This window comes from Balaenoptera musculus, chromosome 18, assembly GCF_009873245.2.
Source record: "Balaenoptera musculus isolate JJ_BM4_2016_0621 chromosome 18, mBalMus1.pri.v3, whole genome shotgun sequence".
In the NCBI taxonomy this organism is placed as follows: Eukaryota; Metazoa; Chordata; class Mammalia; order Artiodactyla; family Balaenopteridae; genus Balaenoptera; species Balaenoptera musculus.
This window is the reverse complement of record NC_045802.1, coordinates 21,667,412-21,690,669: the sequence shown is the minus strand read 5'-3', so window position 1 is coordinate 21,690,669 and position 23,258 is coordinate 21,667,412. Positions and strand designations below refer to the sequence as shown.

The window sequence follows — 23,258 nt, the reverse complement described above, 5'->3', positions numbered from 1 at the left end:
AAAAAATGGTTGCAAGTATGGATATTTTGTAAGTTACAACCAGTCATCATAGTTTTTACTGAAATTGTCCTCATGGAAAACTAGTTTGTAGGTTGTAGTATTTTTGGGAGAGCACCCACATCAATCCTGGTGGGAAATACTGTAGATGAATATTTTGCAATAACAGAGCAGCAGAACGACTCTTCTGACATAAGCAAGTTGGGTTTATAATGAAATCTGCCATTAAAGGGTGTTTTCTAGAAAAGCACAGTTTTCCTAGAAGTCAAGAGAATGAAAGTTCACTGACGGTAGTTGTCCAAGTTGACCTTAGTATAATTTGGTAAATCTGGTATAACTCTGGGCATTTGGAAGATTCTGGACGCTACAAACATTCTTTAAAAATTAGAGATTTATGTAGAAAATATGTATTCCAAGTCTGAATTATGTAATGGCCCTCCATGGACATGCTACACATCTATAGCAGGGACCCCTGTATAGCTGTTCATGCACCTCTTTTTATACTCCTCTCAGTGTGGGACTGGGGAGGGAAAGGCCCTGCCTCTGGTCATCACTGAGAAGCCGTTCTCCCTCACCCGCCTCTGTCTGCTCACTCTGTGTTGACCTTACTCGGATCATTCACAGCTGCCTCATTTTTCCCTTTACAACCCTGGTCCCTCACTGCTCCTCACTGTTCAGTGAGACTCTTTAGTAGATACTATGGCTTAGAGGACCCGGCCATCCCTCTTATGTTATCTTACTCCAAATTTAGGTTTCTTCCCCTGTCCCTGTTGGCATAGAGTGGGTCAGAGGTAAAGATATATATGCACACACACGCACAAGCACGCACACAGGCATTGTAAGCACTAGAGTTCGTACAGATATACGTGATCATTTAAGACATTGTTTCTTAGAGTCTGTGGACCAAACATTTTTCACGTTTCACTGGGTCAATGTTACTAGTATTCTGAATAGCAGAGACAGAGTAAATGATTTAAAACCTTAAATAATTTTCTTTAAGGTAATGTGCAAGTGCAGAACCTTATACCCCTTTTATTATAATTGGCATTGTAAGGCAGCCAGTTCTTGTACCTTGATAAATGATCACAAGCAAAGCAGTATCCATAGATGCAGAAAGGAAACAGTATTTTCATCTTTCATTTGGATGTATGCTTGTAGGTCTCAGTATTACTATTTGGATGTAAGCTTCATCAACAAAATGTCCTCAGCTTGTTTCTAAGTTTGGACTGATTTTAAAATCTATATAGGTTTGCCTAATAAAACAAGCTGTGAGAGTGTATAGAGAAACGTTCTAGGTGTTCAGAAGACTTGTTTTTTGAGCCCTGAGACTCCAGGTGTGATTCTGGTCCCCTTTCACCTGTTGTAATTGGCTTTTTTTTGTTATGTAGCTCCTTCCTTGGGCTCTCTTTTTTGAGATGCTTGTTTTCATTAATTCTCATTAATGCCTGGTACCTGGAGTAAGTAAACGTCTCCATTTCACAGACTAAGAAACTAAAGTTTTGGCAGTGGTGACCTGTATACACGAGATAAACATTTCTACAGCATTTAATCTGTCTGGTGTGTGAAAACATCCTCCTGATTTTTGGTACAGTTAATGAAATTTCTTGAGAATAATAAATTATAAAATTTATTTTATAAAATAATGAAATTTTTGAGAACAAGAAACTGGTTCTAGAAGAACTATTGCCTTGTTTCTTGCTCCTTGAGAAATAACCTTTCCTCTCAGTATTTGAATGGCCCTAGGGAGTGTAATACTGTTCTCTAAGTGTTGGGGGGTGGCGGTTCATATCAAAAACATTTGGGTCAGTTAGTTTCTAAAACTAAAACACTGTTGGTACTTTTTTTTATATCCTAGAATTTTATTTTGTACTGAATATTGCTTGAACAAACTCTTAAGTAGGGCTTGGAATAGTCATGGGTGTAGTAGAAAGAGCATAGCATTTCGAGGCAGGAGAGCTGAGCTCTGGACCTCCTTCTGCACCTCCTGACTGGGGTGGTTGTGGTCACTTAGCTTCTCCAAGCCTCAGTTTCTAATCTCTATAGCGGAGATAGCTATTGCATCCCTCCCTCCCCTACTTAAGGTTATTATGAGGACCAGAAGATGATTATATATATAAACATACTTTGTCAGTGCTTGAAGAAGTGTTATTTATAGTAAAATGTGACAAATTTGAAGTGAAGATTTTGCTTTTGCAAAAAATCTGAATGAAAGCATTTTAAGGAAGTATAATTTCCTGTTTATAGCGAAGCTAAAGTGTTTCCCCTGGTGGGACCAGTAGTTATGCTAAAAACTCAGACTTGTATTCCTCTCAAGCAGTTTGCTAAAGTATTGCAAGTTTATTCTTAATGTTCCCTCTGAAGGGAACATTAATTTCCTCAGCAACACTATAAATTAATTTTTTTTCCTCGGCATAGTGTGTGTAATAGAATTTGACCTATAAATTTAATTTCTGTTCACAAGGAGTTATAACCTAATGGAAATCAAGATGGAAAATATGTAAACATTAAGGTGTATACAGCAGTGTCATTATGAGACAATGGGTCTGTCTTCATCCTGTAGGGTTTTAAAAAAGATAGGGCTAATTGGGGAAATCTTTTGAAGAAAATGCTCCTTGAGGTTAACTTAAAGATAAGTATATTATGTAGGTAGTAAATAGAGATGAGTATACAAGTTTGTATTTGCTTTTAGTATAAAAATAGTATATACAATATACGTCGTTATGAAATTGGTTAAATTCTGGAACAATCAGTGGCATAACAGGCAGCCATTACTATTAAAGCATAACAGTTAGATACAGAAAAATGTCTAGGATTTAGATTTAAGTGGAGAAAAACAGTTTTCCGGGCACTGTGTTCCTACTTTTGTAAATGTAGACACATTAGTATGTTTATATATTTACGTTGGGAAATATTTGGGATAATATACACTAAACATGAACATGTTTTTCTTTAGCATTGTCTAACCTATAATTGTATGTATGACTCACTTTTAAAAGCTGCATCTCACAATAAAAATAAAGACATAGAGAGGAATTGAGTGACAGTGGAAAAGGGTTGATTTATATACATGGCAACATGAGCAAAGGCTAGAGTGGTCCAGGAATATGAACTTGGTAGAAATAGAGAGAGGTCTGGAGAGGCCTGAGTTAACATTATATCCTATTCTGTGCCCATCCTTGCCTAAATATTTGTGTGGTCTTCTTTATGAGAAATCTAAAAAGTTGGTGTTCAGGTTTTTCTAATGAGACTATCTGCAGAGGCCAAGGTTATGGCCTGGACCGTGGCACTAGCAGTCCATTTTTTACAGATGTTTTGTGCATTTCTGTCCTTCACCGTCCCTAGCTACAGCCTAGCCGCACCGTAATTTGCCTCTTAAGAACCTTCTTGTCTGAAGCTAAATGTATGGTTTGCTTCTCTGTACTGATGCTGAGGAAACGAAAGAGAGGTGAATAGAGGGTGGCATCCAATCTTTGTACCTAGACACTGGCTAAGTCAAATGTGCTTTTTGATGCTATCTGAAAATCTTTTTTTTTTTTTTAATAGCATTCTCTCTGTCTGTAACAAAGAAAAGGACCCTCTAGGTATATAAGGAAATTTTGTCCAACTGCTGTGACATTTTTCTAATAACATATGATAGTAATTAATGTTAACCTAACAGTCCACTGAAAGAGAGGCCTGTTTTGTGTTGACGTTCTCTTGGTCTTCATTTTTGTCTTCCTACCCTGAAATGTTCAGGCTGAATGCCTCAGGACATTGTATGGTTTTCTTTTTGCAAAACAGTGTATGCCTTGAAATCACGAAGAAGTTTGCTAAAATATTTTATGCTTGTAAAGGACTATGAGGTATGATGCATTTTCTTTTAGGGCTGCACATTGATTATCATTATGCTTTCATACGTTCCAAATGGTGTATCTTTTGAGAGCAGTACTAGTTTAATTTGTCATCAGTGAAATGAACCTTTTTTTCTTTTGTCTCCACTACTAGGTTTCAGCACTAACACCACAATGGCCAGTCAGGGAGGACCCAAGTATACTCTCTCTCGCAGCTTGGGCTCAACCAGGTACCCGCCATTCCTTACTGTTTGGGCTTTCTTTTTTTAGGATTGTCAGTTAATTGCATTATATAGTCCTGCTCCGACAGCTGAAGTGGTTTCCTACTCCTGCTGTGGTTTTAGGTTAATGCAAGATTCATTTGGAGCTGACAGTTCTTAATTGAGCAACACGACTTGCATTTCAACAAGCATCACAAGAAAGGAAGAATTAAAAATATATATATACACACACACACATACATACATATACATACACACACACCCAGTTAAAAATAAAATATGGCTTAGATGGAAATGCTTTGAGTGTGGTAGTTCTGTACACTTGATTTTCATTGTCTTAGAGTGAAAATACTGTGTTTGATAGTATGAAATTAACGGAGGAGAATGCTAACTGTTTCCAAGTATTATATGAAGAAATGTGGGGACTTATTACATTTGAAGCAAGTTGCATCCTCTTTAATGTTTTAGAGTGTTGTTAAAAAAATATAAGAATGTGGTGTCATTAGGAGTTGGCAGGCTCCATCATTGATTGGCAGAAGTGCTGGAGATGTTTCCAGTCTTAACTCTTTCCTAAATGTAAATTTTTTTGTGCTAGAAGGTGTTTTTTTCCCTCTTTAACATTAGACATTGAAATCATGACTAGTTTTGTGGGTTATTTTTGGTCCATGTTGTGACATTTTAAGTTGTCATTAAACCAGAATAATCATTTTGTTAGATTGATACTTCTGGCCATTCCCTGGCCCATATTGTGATAGAGATCCTTTGAAACTAAGAAGGGCAAGATGCCGAAAGAATCAAGTGTTTTAATTATGGGTGAGCTGTGTCCAAGTTGGTAGGAAGCTTTTTGCTCATAATGAGAGAGATCCAAAGAATGATTCTGGTTTAGCATCCATAAAAATTGACTGTTCTACAGGCACCCAAACTGGATTATGTTTTAACATGATTGGTTTCCCATAATGAAAGAGTGCATCTGTCAGGTATTTATTTCTTTTGGGAAAAAGAATTGAGGCATTCTAAAATTTTCAGTTATTTTTATTAGTTGCCTCAGGTTAATTTGAAGTTGAAGTAGAACAAGAAGTTGTAAGAAGTCGCTATGTATCTCCTAGGAAGATTGTAAGCGTAGAGAATTACCACTGGTATTTGAATGGAAGGCAGGATTTTATTTCAAAAATTTGTCATGTGAACTTCGATGATGTCAATATAGGTTTGCATGATTTGCTTTATTTGCAAATAAACTTTGTGACATGCTTTAGGCCTTTTGTTTACTGTGATGGAGACAGTGAATGTTATACTGGCTTTATTATTTTAAACCCTTTGTGTTGTATATGAGATTGAAATCTTTGCCATCTTACTAAAGGACCGAGAGGCATCCTTCATTGCAGTAGTGTATTCTGTCAAGAGACAGAAAACCAGAGTCTTTACTGACAACTACTGGAAATTCTAACCATAGTGAGCCTGGTGGTAACCACTTGTTCTGACCCCTCAGGGTCAGGACAGGCTTGTCAGGCTGTAACTCAGCACTGATTCTAGAAGGAATTCTGATCATCTTTGGATTAATTGGGCTATTGGCTCAAGGTTTTCATTTACAGAGCTTATTTAGAAATAGGACCTGATTTTATTTTGAACGTTAATGTAAATGAAACTCTTGGGTGCAATAAATCTTTCTTAAAATAGGTAGAAACCACCAAATTGTCATAAGTATAGTTAGTACAGCTAAGCCTAGGGGCTTGATGCATAATTAATGTATTTCTTTCCCCTTTGGGAAGATTCTCTTTGCTCAAAATAGGCGCTGTCCATTTTCTCAAGTGGAGTCCTAATAGATCTCCCAGTGTTAGGTGTATTGTGCTCTTAAGTATTACTAGAATTGTCATTAGTAAAACAGGAGTAGATGAAAGGAAACCGACACAAGGACTAGATGAAACAGGGCTTGCTGTTTTGTCATTTAAACATTTTGTTTCTTTCTAAGTGAGGAGATCCTGGCAAATGGAGCGCAGTGACACTTCAGTTTACCTAGTCGTTGTATCTTCCGTCTCATTTAGCCTCAAGGAGCTATGGAGTTGCTTTTTCTTGATCTGTAATATGAGAAGCCCACAGTTTTAAATGTCAAAGATTTTTAGTCTTTGTGGTGGGAGTACCAGGGACAGTCCTAGAAAACTATCTTGGGCCCCTTAGAACCCAGGGTTAGTGGTTCATGCAGACTTGATCACCTTCTTGGGGTCATTCCATGCTTAAACTCACGAGATTGAGTTATAGTAGGATGCCAATTTGTTAATTACTCTGGAAAAATATACCTTTTTAAGAATTAGGAACTTTATTTACAAGGGCTCCACTAAAAACTGGGCTCTGAAGACTGACCAGTGATCCCTGAAGTGTGTTAGTGACCATAGGACCAGAGCCTATGGAATTAATTGTCTTAAAGGAGCTTTCATCTGTTAATGAAAAATAAGGAATTCTGGATTGTTTGTTCTTTCTTCTTGAGAGCATTGGCACTTTCTCACCCTGCTCTTATACAACCCTCCTCAATTAAAAAAATTTTTTTTAACATGGTATAAAATTGAACTGTGGAAAGGTATAAAATGAGAATTCTATCCTCCACCTCTAAACTAGTTCTCTCAAAGGTAACCCACTATTAATGGCTGCCTTTCGCAAAATTATGTGTATTCTAGCATATATGGACTTGAGACGTGTTATACAAATAAGATTATACTATTGTTACCTGAAAAAACGGGTTTTTGCCTCTTGGTGGGTATGAGCCAAAAGACACAACAAGGCAAAGAGTGGGAGAAGGAAGGATTTATTACTTGCAGCAAGGAAGGAGAACACTGGGGGTCCTTCCCAAAGCATTGTCCTCTCGAATGGCAGAATTGGGGAAATTTAAGCTAAGGGTACATGTATTCATGAAGGGGCTTGAAGAGAGGAGAATTCAGCACTGAACTGGGACAGTGGTTGACAGAATCCAAGCTTTAGTTAACTGAAGTCACGGGGGTCAACAGCATCATTCCATCCTCCACCCGAATGGGGGCCTTAGTTCCTGCAGAACTCAAAGCCGTGTATCAGATTGTCTCTGTATCCCTTGAGGAGGAACTAGGGCTGCTTCATACGACCTATTGTTTCTTACTGCTTTCCCTGTGTTCCTGCATTCCCTCACTTCCCTTAAGGTCATCAATTACTGAGAACCTGTTCGAGGACAAGCATTGTGGCCAGGCTGAGATCACAAAATGGTTTTTAGGCCAAAATGGCTTCTCTTACGTTAAGAAGCCAGTCCTGGTTCTCCTTCTTCGGGGGCCTCTTACCCTATCTGCTTACAAATATCCCTACTTTTATTTTGTTTTTTCACCACATATTCTATATCTTGGAGCCCTTTCTATACCAGCATATCCAGCTCTACCCATTCTATTTAATGGACGTAGAATATATCACTAAAGCATAATTTCCTTAATAATTCTATAATAGATATTTGAATTATTTTTAGTTTTTCCTACACTCTTTAATAAACACACATATCTTGGTATTTTGTAAATATGTCCATAAGGCAGATTTCTAGCAGTAGAAATGTTAAGTGAAAGAGTATGTGTATTTTCAGTTTGCTAGACATTGCCTAATATCCCTTCCAAGAGGTTGAACAGGTTATACTCCCGTCAAGAGAGGATGAGGGTGCCTGTTTCCCCACAGCCCTGCCAAATGTGGATATTCACAACCTTGGTAATTTTTACCAATATGAAATATTTCAGTTGTTTTAATATGCATTTCTTTAATTATGAGTGAGGTCAAGCATCTTTGAAATTATTAATCAGTCTTTTCTTTTATAGCTTTCTAGGTAATTTTCTCTTTTAAATACTTCATAAAGATTACGACTCTTCTTTTCCATTTGTACTTCTTTTCAGACACTACACCTGGGCTACTAATTATTTCAGTTACAATTTTCTGGAATTCTTTTCCTTTTCTGATAATACAATATAAGAACGTAACAAATGGATTTTTAGTTCCCATTAAATATGTGTGGGTATTTTCTGAATGATCTCACTCATAAGACAGAGAGCATCTCTTACTGTGAGTCAGTTCTACAAATGAATAAGCTCATTCATTATGAAGTAATTCTTCCTAGTGCTTCTCTGCAAATGACCTTTTATTTTACCTTACGTCTTATCTCCAAATTCCAAAGGCACCATATTACTATCCCTATGAGTGTCCTGAGCCATGCCGGGTGGGGGGTGGGGTGGGGGTGGGGTGGGTGGGGTTGGGGGGTTCGTTGCTGTTTAGCCCGTGGGGTTAGAATTTTGTATACAGTAGATACTTAATGACTGTTTATAGGGCTTGTGATTAAACTTGATAAATAAGAAAAGTGAAAGAAATTCTTTGGGGGAAGTAAAGAGTCTTCTTTGCTATTTTCTCTCCTTTTATTCCCCTCTGAATTAAAATAGAAATGTTTCTTCTATTTTATTTTTGATACTAAGGAGGTTAATTTCTTTCCAGCAAAAGTCAGTGACCTTGTGACAAGTGCCTACAAGACAATAAAAGCAAAGCTGCCCCTGACATTGAGAAGTATGTCATTGTACCTATCCAATAAAGATACTGAGTTCATCCTGTTTAAACCAGTTAGGGTGAGTATCGTGATCATCTCTTTGAATGTTGGCCGGTCTCTTGGAGTATTCTTGCCTTGTGTACCATTTTCCTCTTCCTGTAAACGTTTTGAAATGTTGGTCTACTATTCTAGAACGGTTGACTTAAAAAGCACTGTGATTCTTGAAAGACTTAACAAAGCGTGCATCTGTCTGATTATATCTCCCCGACCTCGCCCCCAGCGCTCATTTTGTCTTAATTTCCTTATGGTTACCTGCGGCACAAGGGTAATTTCTACCTGAAAGTAGAAATTAGTAAATGAATAAATAAGTAATCAGACCCCTCACATGAGGTGGGGCCCAGCACTTGTGAAAGAACACAGGAGTTGTGTCGCATTTTACCGGTGAGTAGCGGAAGTAAATGGCTTGCTGCAGCGGCAGCGGAGGGATATTAAATGTCGGAGCGGACTTCGCACTCATAGCCTCCAGCTCCGCGTTGAGCTCGCGTCTTCACCCAAGGCGTTGGTTGAGTTTTTTAAAGTGCATTTTATGTGTTTGGGAACTTTCTTATCTTCTGTGGAAGAAATTGCTGCAGAAGACTGTTACTATTCTCTGCGGGGGACAAGGCTTGCTAGAGTTTAGTTTTTCCAGTAAGTATTATCTGATAAGTCTAGACAGGTAGTGCTTGCATGTGAAATATTAATGCAAATTGAACGTCTTTGTAATGCCCTGGAAGACACATTTCCTCCGTTTGTTTTGGCAAATATTAAGATTTTAACTTTCTTAGTTCTTCATGTTTAAGAAGACCGAATATGTTTTCAGTGACTCATGTACTATGATTGCCTCTTCTTCTTTCTAAGAATAATATTCAGCAAGTCTTCCAGAAGTTCCATGTCTTGTTAAAGGAAGAGTTCAGCCCTGAAGATATCCAGATCATTGCTTGTCCTTCTATGGAACAGGTAATCCAGAGTCTGAAGATCCTTGTTACTTTTATAACCTTTTAGTTATTTTACTTGAGTAGATAATGTCTTTGAGTAACTGTGTTTTAGTTGTAATTTTAAAAAATTGTACGTTGTTTTTATTCTAATGAGCAGGAGTTCAAGCTTTGAATTGCTCTCTCACATATTTAGTGATGGCGTTAGAATTTTCAGTTGCTTTCAGTGCTTTCTGGTATTGAAGGTTGCTGTGTTTAAGATGAATGAACTGTTTTGTGGAAGACTCAAACAGTGGTATTGAGATGCTGAATAATTTTGTTTGCAGTATATGTATGATAGGAGGCCCATGGTTTTACATGGAAAAAAAAGTGTTTCAGGGATTAGAATAGATGTTAGAAGTGTTTCTGTTTTCTCTCTTCTTTTTTTTTTTTTTTTTAATTGATGACTTTATGCTCTATTTTTTAATTTATTTATTTATTTATTTATTTTTTGGCTGTGTTGGGTCTTCGTTCTGTGCGAGGGCTTTCTCTAGTTGCGGCGAACGGGACCACTCTTCATCGCGGTGCGCGGGCCTCTCACTATCGCGCCTCTCTTGTTGCGGAGCACAGCTCCAGACGCGCAGGCTCAGTGTTGTGGCACACGGGCTTAGTTGCTCGCGGCATGTGGGATCTTCCCAGACCAGGGCTCAAAACCGTGTCCCCTGCATTGGCAGGCAGATTCTCAACCACTGCGCACCAGGGAAGCCCTTCTCTCTTCTTCCTTAAATTAAAAAAACTAAATAGAGAGCTCAGTCTGTGTTTATTATCATTCATTTATTCAATTCAGTCAGCAGGCTTTTATTGAGTAGAAGTAGGTTGGTGCTATGAGGGTATTTTATTTCTTGGTTTTTAGTTAGTTGAGGAGTTTAGTAGGGTAAGGACTAGAGAGAGAGACTGGGGGAAAGTGGTAAGGTTAGTGAGAGCCGATTGCTGTGGGTGGAGCCCGCGGGGAGAGAGACTGGAGGCAGTGCGGTGGTAAGTCTTTTGAGGAGTTTTAACTTCACGGGGAGAGAAAAGAATGGGGTGGTAGCTGGAGAAGAAAATGGGGTCATTTTTAATTGAGATATAATTCAGATACCATAAAATTCACCCTTTTAAAGTAAGCAATTCAGTGGTTTTTAGTATGTTCAGTAAGTCCTGGAACCGTCACCACTATCTAATTTCAGAACACTTTCATCCCCCCAACAAAGAAAACCCCTACCTGTTAGCAGATTCTTCATCCCCCCTCTTCTACTAATCCACCTGTGTCTCTGTGGCTTTGCCTGTTCTGGACAGTGCATTAAATGGAACCGTGCAATACGTGGCCTTTCATGGCTGGCTTCTTCCTCTCGGCATAACGTTTGTAAGGTTCGTTCAGGTTGTGGCTTGTATCAGAACTTCATTCTTTCTTATGGCTGTATGAATTTCTTTGTATGGCTCTATGGGTCATATTTTAAATGATTTCTCTGTAGTACTAGGGTTGTAGACAGGATACTTTTTAAAAAAAATAATTAATTAATTAATTTATTTTTTGGCTGCGTTGGTCTTCATTGCTGCGTGTGGGCTTTCTCTAGTTGTGGCGAGCGGGGACTACTCTTCGTTGGCGGTGCGCAGGCTTCTCACTGCGGTGGCTTCTCTTGTTGCGGAGCACGGCCTGTAGGAGCACGGGCCTTCAGTAGTTGTGGCACACGGCTCTAGAGCACAGGCTCAGTAGTTGTAGCGCACAGGCTTAGTTGCTCCACGGCAATGTGGGATCTTCCCGGACCAGGTCTCGAACCTGTGTCTCCCGCATTGGCAGGTGGATTCTTAACACTGCGCCACCAGGGAAGCCCCGGTCAGGATACTTTTTTATAAGTCATTTGAAGCAATTATATTCTATGTGATTATACCACTAACTTGACATGTAGTTAGTTTATTTCAATATTTAGAGATTTTCCCCCTCATTTTGATTAATTTTGTTTTTAATTATGTAAAATGTTTACATGATTCCCAAGTCAGATTTATGGAACAAGGTAAATTGTGGGAAGAAGTCTTCTTCCCTTTGCAGTCCCTCCAGCCTTTTCCCTCTCTCCCCTTTTAGATAGCTATTTTTATTTGTTATTCGATTATCCTTCCTTCCTTTTTTTTTTTAAAGATAGGGGAAATGTATGTTTGTATATTCATGGGGAAGATCTAAAGAGAGGGAAAAAATGGATGCTGGGCAAATGTCCTTGAGAAGAGAAGAGGGGATGTGATCTCAGGGGCAGTTGGAGAGTGGGGCCTTTGTCAGGGGCCGGCAGGGTTCAGCGTGGAGAGAGGAGAGAAGGCCGAGCGTGTGGGCGCACGTGCAGGGAGCTGGCACGCGTGATGGGAGCTCACGGAAGCTCTCCTCTGACTGCTTTACGTTTGTGAGGGGAACAGGAAACAGGGTCACCACTGAGAGTGAGGGGGGTGCTAAAGATTCCGGAGGAAGGTTCTGTTGAGTTCGGTGGTTGGTTATGAGTCCAAGAAAAAGCATTCAGCATAGTTGTCTCATGTTTTTTTTCTCCAGTCATCGTCAGTTGCATGAGTGTAGACGTGGAGTTGCTGGAGGGTTGTGTCAGGGCTGTGCTTTGTCAGGCAGGGACAAGGCAGGGGCGGGTGAGGGCAGGAGAGTTGAAGAGGGGAGTGACTGTCGTGATTGCCGTGGAACTCAAGCAGACGAGGAGCAGGAGGGGGCTGAGGGAAGGGAGTGAGAAGGCAGGAGGAACCGTGGGTTCCAGGCCCTGGTGGAGTCAAACGGTCATTGGCGTTGGAATGTGAGAGGGAAGTGAGCTGGGAAGATGGGTTGCGGCAATCAAAGAGTGAGCCGCTTGACGATGGGATTGTGGAGGGGTTGCAGTTAGAGGTGACGACAGGGCTGGGATGTGCCCGCGGCCTGAGCAGCTGACGTGGTTGGTGGAAGATGAGGTCATTGGAGGAGAGGAGCCGAGGCGGACCCTGGAAGGTTAGCTATCTGGATGTTGAAACCACCAAGAAGTCCTGCAGGAGTAGTTTTAGGAAAGAGTGATAGTGCTCTGAGACCTGCAGGAGGTGCAGGGCTGGGTGATGGCGGAGGGGTCGTAGATGGAGGAGTGAAGCGGGGCATGGTCTGATACGATGAAAACCAAAAGCTGGTGAGGAAGGTGCTGGGAGAGAGAAGGAGAATGGTCTGGAATGACAGTGAGGAACAGAGGGGGACTCTGACCCCGCCTCCAGGCCCAGTGGTTCCAGGCATGTGATGAGAAACACCCATCACTTGAGAAGGCTGCAGGGGAAGCTTGTCCTGGCAAAGGGGTGGGGGGCAGGGCTTCAGGACTCCAGAGCCACAAGCCACAACTACTGAGCCTGCGTGCCACAACTACTGAAGCCCACACGCCTAGAGCCTGTGTTCGCAACAAGAGAAGCCACCACAATTGAGAAGCCCGTTGCACCGCAACGAAGAGTAGCCCCCCGCTCGCCGCAACTAGAGAAAGCCCATGTGCAGCAACGAAGACCCAGGGCAGCCAGAAATAAAATTAAAAAAAAAAAAAAGAAAAGAAAAACACTAATAGAGACCATCATGCTCACTGTCTCCTTGTTCCTCTTTCAGAACTGTTAACATTTTCTAGTTAATAACAACAGCTGATATTACTGACTGCTGACTGAGTCACTTGGCCACAGGCTCATAGAGTAGGAACCAGAACAAGGAATTCTCTTACCCTACACGCTGCATGAGGATCAAAACAGGAAATGTAACATTGATACTATTACCTAATCCCCCATCCGTATTCAAATTGTTTTCCCCAGTCCAGGATCCAGTCCAAGTGTTGCTTTCAGGCGTCACATCCCTTTAGTTTCTTTCAACCTGGAGCAGTTCCACAGCCTTTTTGGGCTTTCTTGACCTTGTCGGGCCAGTTATTTGTAGAACGTTTGGTGTGTCTGTTCCTCATGATTAGATTCAGGTTTTGTATTTTTGGCAGGAAAAACACAGAGGTGATTTTGTGTACCTCTCACTGAAAGTACACATTTATAGACGAGATTAGGGGGTGATTATTTTGATTACCAAAACCCTACTATATAGAAGGGCACACTGCCAGGCTCATCTAGACCCAGGTCTCTCCAGGCCAGGGTGACAGATTTGCAGAGCGCAGGCTGCCATCCTCTCCTGTCGCAGTGGCGATTTCTCTGGTTTTCCCCGGGCTGGCTCCGGGTCTCGCGCTCCTTTACAGAGGGGACAGGGGGCTCCTGGTCCGAGTTAGCATATGAGGTGAAGCTCACCTGCCGTGCCTATTCTTGTGCAGTTAAGAGTCATTTAAAGAATTCAGCTTACTTACAACTCTCCTGGAAACGCACTCTGCATAGAGGCAGGTGAAGTCGGTTATTTAGGGCCATTTCTGTCTCTCATTAGTGTTGGTATGTAGTTCTTTTCTGTCTTCCTGATTGGATTCTTAATGAATTGAGGGCCCAGGTTCAGCGATACCTCCCCACAGGCCCCGAAGATGTGCAGCGCCCGGGGCTGCTTCTGGAATCAGCACCTCAGGTCCAGTTTATACCTTACAGCCGTGTTTACTGGTCTCTTAAAAATCAGACATCTCCTCTCATTGTTTTTTGAGGATCTAAACAACTTATCTTGAGTATGGCATTCCACAGCAGAACTAACAAGGCCTTTCTCTTTGCTTTTCAGCTGAACCTCCTACTGTCAGTTCTAATAACCACGCCCGTCGGGCTGTGTGCGTAAATGGCCGGTCCGGCAGGAGCCGGCTGCCAAGTCCCACGGCCTGCAGGACACGGGGGAATTGTACGAGGGCTTCCCGAGAACACAGGCTGCCGCTCAGGGCTGACCGCAGAAGATGAAGTGGAAGCAAAGTGTGACGTGATTTGTGTTTCTGTTGAAACATCAAAATGCCAAAGATAAGCTATAATCTATGAGCGCTGATTACTGCCTCATTTAAATGGTCACAAGCAGTGTAAGGTTTTAAGAGGAAGCTATGGTGGGGCACGCAGTGAAATGGTTCTAAGAAAATGTGCAATGAAAATAGGTTACAATAATAGTGCAAAGAACTTTACAGTAATACAGCTAATTAGAAAGCAGTCTAAGAGAAAGGTTTGTTGCAAGCGGGAAACACTGCAATCCTTTTAACCACTGAGCATTCCACAGTGACTATTTTTTTACTTCCAGAAATGTTATTTCTACACCCTATTTAATGTAACGTTTCTCCTATCACTTTGAAGTTTAGTTTGGATAGATTGGGTGCTTCTGAGAACGTGTTCTGCTTTCCTGGGAATTCAGCGTGTTATCTTTCTGTGTGTTTGATGTGAGGTAGTTTCAAGATGCAAGGACCTCGTGTAAGGTCCCAGGATCTGTACTCCATGAATTGCTTAGGTGCAGAGCGTTCAAAAGTAGGCAGGTAGCTGCAGCGTCCTCATGGTAGATACGTGCCGTATCTTTAATGAGAATCTTCATGGTACAATAGGCAGTGTCGGTGAGGGGGAGGTGCCAATTATGGCGTCTTCAATCTGGCACATAAAGGAGGAGAGGAAGCGTGCTGAATAGCGTGTCTCGTGCACGAAGGTTAGGGTTAACCAGCTTTCTGCGCGCCGCCGTCCGTTCCCGTAGTTCTTTGAGAAGTGCGCACTTTCATGTCCTGTACATTCGTGGTGGCTGTGCCGCGAGCCTGCCTTGTGGATCTGTACCCTGCGACAGCAGGATACGTTTCACTCACAGAGACGAGGATGACGAAGGCCACCCATCCCTTAAAATCAACCACACGATAGCAGGGATCATCAAAAAAATTATGCGCATCTCTGAGTTTTCCTACAAATATCTGTTTCCTGATCGGATTGGTTTTGCCTCTGATGTTATAGTAAATGTAACCTGCTCTTTGGTTCACGATGAAGTTTGAGTTATTCAGACACTAATTTAGAGACAGAATGCTGACAGAGGTTCTGGAATGTAACCAGCAGGCCTCATTCTGTGAGACTGTAGCATTTCTCATCCGCTTCAAGCAGACTCCCGCCATGTGTAGATAGGTTACATATCCTGATGTCTGTCATTTTAAACAGGTCACTTGTTTTTCAGCTCAGTTTAACTTGGTGATGGATGTTGCTTGATAGAGCTTAATACTCTATATTTTGGGAAGGTAGAAGGTAAAGAGGGTCCATATTCATTCTTCAGCAGGAAATGAATGAATTAGGAAGATTATATTTGCTTCCACTTACTATTTTAAATATGTGTTTAATGAAATAAACTGTACAATCCAGTTTTGTATATTATATGTACATTTGATTTTTAAATAGCCTTTCCAAAGAAATGAGGGCATGATTATTGTACAATACTTGACTGATTTAATTTGATGTACAGAGCAGAGTGTGTTCTTAAGGATAAAAATATTTGATGGCACTCGTTCTTGTGTTTTGAGTCTTTTATTTCTGAAACAAACACCTTACAAAAGTGCTGAGTAGGTGATAGTGATCCAACTTGTTTGCTAAATGACTGTTTAAATCTGTACAGTTTCAAGTGTTTACTTATACAAAGAGTGTACATACTTTCAAATAATTAATTTAAAATGCTTTATATTATTTGGCTAGAATTTGCTGTTTTAATAAATGTGAATTTTTTAAAAATAAAGATTTTGCTTCCTACTTTTTGTCCTCATGGGTCTGTTATGTGTGTGGATTCTTTAAAATTTTTTTTTAATTGAAATTTTTATTACGATAGCTTGTAGATTCACATGCAGTTGTGAGAAATAATACAGAGCGATCCTGTGTACCTTTACCCGATTTCTCCCAGTGGTGTCATCTTGCAGAACAATAACATGTGTCACAAGCAGGATATTGACGGTGTTACCCTCCACCAACGTTATTCCGATTTCCCCGGTTTTACTTGTACTGTGTGGATTCTTTTGGCAAGATGAGTATTGTGGAAAGACATTTTGAAGCATCTTAATGCTTCATTAGGTGACAGATAATTTTTCTTTATTTGCAAAACTGCCAGTTTCCTGAGTACTGTCAGCACAAATAGTTGTGCTGAAATTCAGTGTTACTGAAGTCACAATAAAAAACAAATTTGTATTTTCACAACCCCATATCTTTAAATTCTCTTCTGCTGTTACCTTACAGGGAAGAAAGAATAGTCAACCTTAGTTTTTAAAAAGTGTCCATTTATTAAAGGATGGGGGTGTGTTGGTGGAGAGAAGGTTACTTCTCAGAAAAGAGGAACTTCATCGATTCCTTTCTGGCGTGCTTTTCTTCTGGTGGTGGTTCCTCCACTAGCTTGTCTGCTCTTCCTCAGCACCCAACCCCCAGAGAAAGGAGACAGCTGCTGGAAACTTGGTATCATGGCATCCATTAAATAGTCATCCAATAAATACATATTGGGGGGTTTTTTAAAACATTTTTCCTGGTTATCAAAATATGTTCACTGTTAGACATTTCTGTAGTGTTTGAATTTCAACATAAAATGTGAAAGTCTTTCATAAATGAACCTTGAAAGGTAAACTGCTGTTAAATGTTTGGCGTAGAGCTTCCAGATTTTTTTCTATGTATATTCTAAAATAACTTTTCTTACAAGATTGGGCTCTTTTACACTTTTCTTAATCCGGTGAGTTTATTATTGATTGATTGATTGATTGATTGATTGATTGATTGATTGGCTGAGCCACACGGCTTGCAGGATCTTAGTTCCCCTACCAGGAATTGAACCTGGGCCCCGGCAGTAAAACCGAGTCCTAACCACTGGACCACCAGGGAATTCCCAGTCAGGTGAGTTTTAATTATCATTGCTTAAGACACACACTCATTTGCTGAACTATTTGAAGTAAGTTGCAGGCATCATGACATTTTACCCCTAAATACTTCAGCATCCATCTCCAAACAGTAAGGACATTTTCCTACATAACCCTAATACCATTATCACACCTAAAAGAAAAAAAAATCAGTAATATCTACTATGTAGCCCATATTCCACTTTCCTTGATTGTTCCCCAAAATGTTTCATAGCTTTTTCTTTTCCAGGTTCATACATGTTAACTTGGTTGTTACGTCTCTTTAGTCTCTTTTAATTTAGACAGTTTGTAAAGTTTTTGTTTGCTTGTTTTCATGGCAATGACTTTTTTTTCTTTTTAAATAATGTGTGGACTCCTTATAGAATGGACCAGAGTCTGCAGATGCATTCTTTTCAAGTACGTGGAACATTTGCCAAGACAGATATATGCTGGGCCATAAAACAACAAAACAACCCAAACGTGATCTACAACAGTAGTTCTCAACAAGGGATTGACCCCTGCCCCCTGCCACCAAGGGCGCTTTTGGCAATGTCTGTAGACATTTTTGGTTGTCATGACAGGTGTGTGTGTGGTATTACTGGCTTCTAGTTGTAGAAGCAACTAGAAGCCAAATACATTATGCACAGGCCAGCCTCCCACTACACGTAATTACCCAGTCCAAAATGTGGATGGTGGCAAGGTTGCAGAACCCTGTGATATATACAGCAACCCCCAATTCCTAGCACTTGCTATCCCCTCACCTGGCTTAGTTGTGTTCATACCAACAAATGATGTCTTTTACTTATTTGGTTTTTTTTTTTGGCTGCGCCAGTGTTAGTTGCGGCGTGCAAACTCTTGGTTCCCTGACAGGGATCGAACCCGGGCCCCGTGCATTGCAGCGAAGAGTCTTAGCCACTTGGCCACCAGGGAAGGCCCTACTTGTTTTTTTTTCTGCCTCCCCCAGTCTGGATTGTAAGCTGCCCGGGGGAGGAGCTTTGCCGTGTTTACAGCTGTATACCTAGTGCCTAGAACGGTGCCTGAGGTAGATGCTCAGTAAGTATCTGTTGAAAGAATCCAGTTGGGCCCAAGTCACATAGCCTTCCCTTCCCCATCCCATTCCTACCAAGTCCTGCCTGTTCTCTACCCCCTCCTGCCCTCCTCTATTTCCTCCCCTCCGCTATTTCCAATGCCATTGTCCTGGGTCAAAACCCTTGTTTTCAATATTCCTTGCTGGGAATATTGAAGTATCTTTACTACAAGAACCTAGTCTTTTTTTTTTTTTTAATATTTATTTATGTATTTATTTATTTATTTGGCTGCATCAGGTCTTAGTTGTGGCACGCGGGATCTTTGTTGCCGCATGCGGGATCTTTAGTTGCAGCATGCGAACTCTTAGTTGCAGCATATGGGATCTAGTGCCCTGACTAGGGATCGAACCCAGGCCCCCTGCATTGGGAGCGCGGAGTCTTGGCCTCTGGACCACCAGGGAAGTCCCCAGGAACCTAGTCTTACTAACACTCTCCTTGCCCTTTGCTAAAACTTTCAACTCCTGAAGCACATGGGCTGTTCAGGCCCCTGCATATCCATCTGCCCACACTTGTCTCCTTACTACTCATCCTCTGTATCTCTCAGGGTCCTTGAGTGTAAGCAACAGAAGGCATCATGTCTAACTTGAGCGGGAAAGGGCTTTATTGGAAGGAAATGGGAGTGCAGGGGACAGACCAGAAGCAGGAGGACCAGAGGAAGGAGAACAGGACGCATTACAGATGCAGGTTTTTATTTTTTCAAAGCAGGAAGTGTCGGTCCACTGCTGTGGCAGTGTCCTAGACTTGGCATCACTGCAACTGCTCTCATCTTGGCCAAGCTGACTTCCTGTGTGTGTGTGTGTGATTTTTCCATGCTTCACTGAGTGCTGGGGCAGGGATGAGGAAGATTCTCCGTGCCAGTTATCGATACAGTGCCTCTCAGCTCCAAATCCACCCTTTTGGGCCCTGCTTTGTGATTCCGGAGCTGGACCCTGAGAACATTTCTCCATTGCCAGCTGGTGCAAAGTTAGGCTCTGTAGGGTGCTGGCACTACACTGCAAGGCACAGGGGAAGGGCGTCTCTTTCTGTTTCTGGTGTGGGTTTTGCTTTCTACACTGCGCTGGCAGCCGTATGTGTGTCGAGGGGTGTCTGGTGGCACTTGCTCTCTAGTGAGTTTTCCTGGTATCCAAGCAGGAAGTGTCTTGTGAACCAGCTTGTTGTTGCAGGTGCAATTGGTTAAGATACTGGAGCTGGGTGGGCCCCTTATCCAGTATGACTGGTGTCCATATAAAAAGGGGAAATTTGATACAGAGACACGCACACAGAGAGAGCACCATGTGAAAACTGCCAAAGACAAAAGAACTACTAGAAGCTGGGAGACAGGCCTGGGCCACATCCTTCCCACGCTCTTGATCTTGGACTTTGGGCTTCCAGAACTGTGAGATGATAAATTTTTGTTGTGTAAGCCACCCAGTGTGTGGTCCTTTTTGTTACAGCAGCTCTAGCAAACTAATACAGAGGGTGGGGGCTGGATTTTTATAGTTCCTGGTCATCTGGCTACTTTCACTACTTCCTTCACAATCTGTGAGGTGACTCCCTTTGCCTTATGAAACAGTCCCTGGGTGCTGGGTAATTCTGTCCGGCCGGTGATAACACTCGAACAGAGCAGCAGCTACAAGAGAGGCTGGAAATGCCTAAAATCTACGTGAAATACTGTGTCTATATTGACGTTGGCAATAGAATATTTAAAACAGGGAGCTGACCAAACACAATGCCTCTGCGAGGCCACCTGCTGACAATCTCTGCGTTAATGGGGTGAGTCATGTCTTCAGGTTTTGTGGAAGGAGAAAGACCAGGGAGAGGCACTGGCGGATGATAATAAAGTGCCCACATCCGTGAAGCGCCACGCTGAGCGCTTCACTGACGCCACCTGCTTTCATCCTCACTCTAACTCTGCGAGGTGTGTTGGTGATTGCCGTCCTGTTCCAGAGGAGGAAACGGAGTCCCAGAGGGGCTCACTGTCTTGGCCAAGGTCGCACAGCTAGCGGGTGGTGGCACCAAGACCCCCACCAGGGCTGTCTGCTTCCAGGGCACACGTGGGAGAAACGTCGGGGCTCTGAGATGCACGCAGCCTCGGGAGGATTTGTTTGCTGCGAGACGCGACTCCGGAGCTTCTTGTCTCCAGGGCCTGGTAAGAGAAGGGACCTCTGCCCACATGAGCGGAGGTGTAAACTAACAAGGTCCCTAGAATGGCTGTGTCCTGAGTCAACCCAAGCACTGTGTGGCCTGTGACGGTCTGCTCCCCAGCGGTCACTACCTGGCAACAAAGTAACTTGTTTTAGCTGATGATGCTACTTGCCAACAAGGTGTGATAGTCACACCGGGAAAGTGACCGTGCAACACCCCGCTACCGCCAGCCTGACCACCCTGGTCCCACCCCAGGCGCGCAGTTGTCGGGGATTTGGGTGAGGACGGGACTTTGGTGAGGGCTGGCGGCAGGCAGTGTGGGATCGGCAGGAGAGCGGGGCCGCGAAGGTGGGGCTGCGCTGTCTGTTCACAGCCGGGATCATCGGGCTAATTGCTAGGCTGAGCCGGGAAGGTGGCGTTTCCTATACTCTTTTGGTTCAGGCTGCAGTTGAGGCCATCCTGGGAAGTTTGCAGTGTCCCAGGGACATATGAAAGGCACGCTATCGGGGATTGCCCAGCTCCTGAGTCCCCCTTTTCTAGAAACTACTGCCCCTCTCCATGCTTGACATCAACTAGGAGCCAAGACATAACCCCACCCTCCCTTACCACACTGGATCACACCAAGGGTGGCCTCCTGATCAAGCCAGGCCAATCGAGACCACTGGGATCTTTTGAGAAAGACCAGGAGACAAAGCCATGTGAACTGAGATGCATAGAAAACACGTCTTTGGAACAAGACCAGTGTCGCAGAGCTGAGAACGAAAGTCCTCCTGGCTCCCGGAGGCCTCCCACGTGCCAGTCCTTTCTGAGACCCATTGCATCTTCCATCCAGATTACACGTTTCCCATTTTGCTTTACCTGTTTGAGTCGGTGACTGTAACCAGTGACCAAAAGGGGCCCAGCTATTGAAGAGAGTTTAAGTGTGGGTCCTTTTGGGCTCCTGGTTTGGGGGACTGGCTGCAGGCTGGTGCTGCTTTGCTGACTGGGCGTCCCTCTGTCTTGGCAGGGGTGGAAGAGGGGGTGTTTGTGAAGCTACTATTTCTAGACCCATTTTACAGATGAGGAAACTGAGGCAGAGAGCTACTTGCCCAAGGTCACACAGCCAACGGTGGGCAGAGCTAGGCTTTGAGATAGTCTGTGTCCTGAGTCAACCCAAGCATGGGAAAGTCACAAAAGAACATCTGCATTCAAGTGATCAGTAGAAGCAAGTGGGACAGGTGTTGACATGTATTGTCTACTGAAACAATTTGCTTCTAATGCTGGCAGGGCGCATGATTAAGTCTTTTCTGTGCCCAGCCACAGACTCTGTCAGCCCCTCTCTGCCCTGAACAACTTTTTTATTTTTCCTCCAAATCAAGGAGCTGTGATAGGTCCCAAATTACAAACTAGCTCTCACAAGATATGAACTAGGGCTTTGGAAGTTTCCTCGGGGCTTTGGACACCTCCACCTCGCCCAAACATTCAGCACGTGCCGAAGCAGCACAATTTGGTGACTGCCCCAGCTTGGAAGATGAGAGTTCCTCCTCCAACTCATATTGTCTTGTTGGCAAGATCTTGATGCCCTGTATGAAGCATTCCAAGTCAGAGATGGTCAGTATATTCAGGATCTTACTCATTTTTCCCAGAAGGATCTGGATCTTCCGAGCCGTTGAACTGAATTCCATCTCCAGGACTGCTTTCTTCTTCATTTTGCTCAGCATCGCCGGGGTAATGTACTGTGGGAATTCACAGGCGGCTCGTGAGGGTTAATGCTACCTGGGCACCAAGCTCCCCCCGCGTCAGGATTAGGACCCTGTGGCCATGACCGAGTCTTCCCTGGAAACGTCACTCTCCAGGGCGAATCTGTGAACCCAGCCCTACCACCAGCAACCTTTCTGCTGCTTCCCCAAGACACTCACTTGGCCTGTGCCCGTGGCCACATCCCAACCTGACCCCAAACCGAAGGGTGGCCAGCTTCTGGGCCCTGGTGTGACCTGCCTTCCAAAGGCTGTGCCCTCCTGGGGGCGTCCAGCTTCTCCCCTTGGATTCCCTAGCACAGCAGGAGAGTGAGGCCCTCACGGTGTCTGCCTATGAGCCCCACATCCATCTGGGGCTCCCTTGGAGCGTGTCTGGGTCTTGCTTGGATGAGAACGTTAGTTTCCTCAGCTCCGAATCTTATGTTAAATGATAAGTGTTCGGAAGTTAAATGATTGCTTTGTATATGGTCAAGCATTGGGTCAGGGAAGGGGGCCTCGTTTCCCTAGGGGTTGGAGTGTTGAAGAACATGGCCTGGAGGCCTGGGCATGGACCAGTTCAAGCCAGCAGTGGCCTGCGTGCACGTAGTTCCCCACCTGGCAGAAGATGTGGGGAGTTGAGACCTTACCTTGTACTTGGTGCCTAGGTTTAAGCAAATGTGCTTCTTTTTGTGGTTGAAGCGGAAGATGATCTTATCCTGGCTCCTTATTTGTACCTTGATGTACTGGTTGATTTTCAAGGAGATGGGCTGGACGGGGGGCGCATGGATGTGCAGGTTCAGATCCCACCAGTTCCAGGCCTTCTGGTACTTGTCTCTGGCGAAGTAGTATCCCAGGTTTTGGCTCAGGTTCAACCTACACCAAGAAGGCATCAGGCAGCCACAGCACTGGGCCCCGGGGGCTAGGGCACAGCCTCTCCCAGGGATGAAAGCCCGCCCCTCCTTCCTCCCCTCCCACCCCTGCTCTTTCCCCCCAACATGGGGCCTTGGCAGGTGGGAGAAATGCCAACGAG

The 23,258-nt window shown here is 43.2% G+C and overlaps 2 protein-coding genes across 2 annotated transcripts in view; one reads left to right on the top strand and one right to left on the bottom strand.

Moving 5' to 3' along the window:
* The window catches only part of COG3 (component of oligomeric golgi complex 3), a 61,392-nt gene extending 45,212 nt beyond the window's left edge, over window positions 1-16,180 (top strand). The window contains exons 20-23 of the mRNA XM_036831483.1: window positions 3,982-4,057; window positions 8,522-8,649; window positions 9,468-9,566; window positions 14,223-16,180. Coding sequence (XP_036687378.1) covers window positions 3,982-4,057; window positions 8,522-8,649; window positions 9,468-9,566; window positions 14,223-14,276 — 357 coding nt within the window. The 3' untranslated portion in view covers window positions 14,277-16,180. The remainder of the gene's footprint in view (window positions 1-3,981; window positions 4,058-8,521; window positions 8,650-9,467; window positions 9,567-14,222) is intronic.
* A 5,739-nt stretch (window positions 16,181-21,919) lies between these two features.
* ERICH6B (glutamate rich 6B) overlaps window positions 21,920-23,258 on the bottom strand; it is a 42,529-nt gene continuing 41,190 nt past the window's right edge. Inside the window, exons 10-11 of the mRNA XM_036832061.1 lie at window positions 22,876-23,101; window positions 21,920-22,228 (exon numbers count right to left, since the gene is read on the bottom strand). Of these exons, the coding sequence (XP_036687956.1) occupies window positions 21,920-22,228; window positions 22,876-23,101 (535 nt within the window). The remainder of the gene's footprint in view (window positions 22,229-22,875; window positions 23,102-23,258) is intronic.